The 2,273-nt window shown below is 43.2% G+C and overlaps 1 protein-coding gene across 1 annotated transcript; it reads left to right on the top strand.

Annotated features, from left to right (window-relative positions):
• Positions 1 to 1,947: 1,947 nt before the first annotated feature.
• On the top strand, positions 1,948 to 2,190 carry SARC_10275 (hypothetical protein; the record flags this gene model as incomplete). The annotated part of the gene is made up of 1 exon (XM_014295688.1): positions 1,948 to 2,190. A coding segment is annotated over exon 1 (230 nt), but the record flags the coding sequence as incomplete, so codon positions are not given.
• Positions 2,191 to 2,273: the final 83 nt, after the last annotated feature.

Genomic DNA, 2,273 nt, shown 5'->3' with positions numbered 1-2,273 from the left:
ATATTTGTCTCAGTAACACATACTACAGCACAAACACTGCCTCATAGTGCAATATTTAATATGTATATGTATCTGCATATGCACGTATATTTAAATGAATACTTTGTTAAAGCATCTATATTTTGACCACATATTCTCTTAGGGGCGCGATCTGCCTCGTCCCCAGCGTCTTGGCGCAAGTCCAATGGAATAGATATGGACACCGCTAGTATGATGTATCTGAACACAAACCCCAAGCCAGCCGAGGCATCAGACTCGCACAGCGGAGCTAGTCAGCGTAGGTAGGTAGAAGACAGAGTGCGAGCGTAGATAGGTATAAGACAGTATGTAAGCGTATGTAAGTACATGACTGTATGCGGGTGTTGGTATGTAGAAGACAGAGTGCGAGCGTAGGTAGGTATAACACAGTATGTATGTGTATGTAAGTATATGACTGTATGCTTGTGTTTGTATGTTTTTGACAGAGTGCGAGCGTAGGTAGGTATATGACAGTATGTATGCGTATGACGTATATGACTGTATGCGTGTGTTGGTATGTATAGGACAGAGTGCGAGCGTAGGTAGGTATAAGACAGTTTGCATGCGTCTGTAGGTATGTGACTGTATGTGTGTGTTGGTATGTATAAGGCAGAGAGCGTGGGTAGTTGGGTATAATATTGTTTGCGTGCGTAGGTAAGTATCAGATAGTGTGCGAGTGTATGGGTAGGTAGTAGCACTTGGTCTTTGTATGTGTATCGCAAAGCACGTGTATGTATAGCACAGTGCACGCTTTAGTACAGTACCGTCTGTAGAGCTTATAGCGAGGCATGCGGGTAGAGTGTAGCGGCCTTAAAGGTGAACGATACTATCTGATCAGGAATGGCTTGTGTAAATGAAACTGGAATGAGGGCACCTTTCACGAGTGTGGCGAGTTAGTTTTACGGTTTAGGGTTTTTAGGGTTTAGGAAACCCTAAATTACTAAACCCTACGAACATATGGGTGGGCTGGAGAACGCCTGTTCACTCGCAATTAGTCACGATACACATGCAGCACATGATATTTGTATTTCTCTGTGCACCCAGATACGTCTAATTGTATTACATTCCCTTGTGTACGTCTAATTATATTGCATTTCTTTTGTACTCCTAATTGTGTACCTCCAGTGTTTTACACACGCGTTCGAATTCATTCCACATTTGGATGCATATGCGTATTTTTACCCAAATGCAACCCGTCTGATCTGACCATCTCTGTTAGAGACTCCTATTTCTATCCCTAAAACCTTAACCGTATAAATGGATTTTTGTGACCAATTAAACATGCTGATTTAAAGATTCTTCATATCCCTTTTAATACAGTTAAATTGCCCGCAAAAACAAACCATCCGTACATACAAACCTATATCAACTTACGACATGATAGCTCTTCATATGTATCTCCACGTACGCCATAAGTAATAACAAGTCATACGTACATACAAACCTATATCAACATACAATATATCATCATATGTATCTCCACGTGCTCAGGTGTAGTGGCGAGTTTGTAGATCGACCCTCTGGCATAGTGGAGGAAGGGGCCGATGATATACCTATGTCAAAGTCAACGTCGCCAATACCATCGTACAATAAGTCGGCTCTGTCCGCAGGTGAGTATAATTCACTGGTCTTGTTACTAGGCGAGTACAACAAAAATAAACTAACTGTCTTCACGCGAGTATAATAAACCGGCACTGTGGTTAGGTGAGTATAGTATGCCGGCACTGTCCGCCTACATGTGAATAATTTCAGCAGAGTAGGCTGCCCCAGAGGTTCTATTTTTAGACCGCTCCAAATATAGTTGTACGCCTGCTGCGAGAACTCGTACCAGGGCGCTGCGTTGTTTCACGTTCAGAACTTATAACCTACAATGGCAAACTGAACTCAACCATAAACCCGGAACCCTATCATTTCCTATACCCTCAAAAAAGGAAACTCAGATATGTCGACACAGGGCAACATTCCGGACGAGTTCAATGTCAGCCGCCGAATAGTGGAGACTATTTTCTCACGTTTCAAAATTATGACCGCTGCTAAGGTGCGGCTGGTGCGCAAGACCCCAGACACACCGGAACACACACTGTGCCGCATACTACACGCAGGCAGAGATGAGCAGTTCGACAAGGTGCTGGTGGCACTCAGCACGGTCTCACGCCACTGCTTGAAACAGGTGTGTGTGCGTGTACAATGTACAATTTATATATATATATTTATATATGTACATACACACACACGCACACACACACACACACACA

Source organism: Sphaeroforma arctica (genome assembly GCF_001186125.1).
Source record: "Sphaeroforma arctica JP610 unplaced genomic scaffold supercont1.1192, whole genome shotgun sequence".
Lineage (NCBI taxonomy): Eukaryota > Ichthyosporea > Ichthyophonida > Sphaeroforma > Sphaeroforma arctica.
Note: the sequence above shows the minus strand (reverse complement) of the source record. Positions and strands in the feature narration are given on the sequence as shown.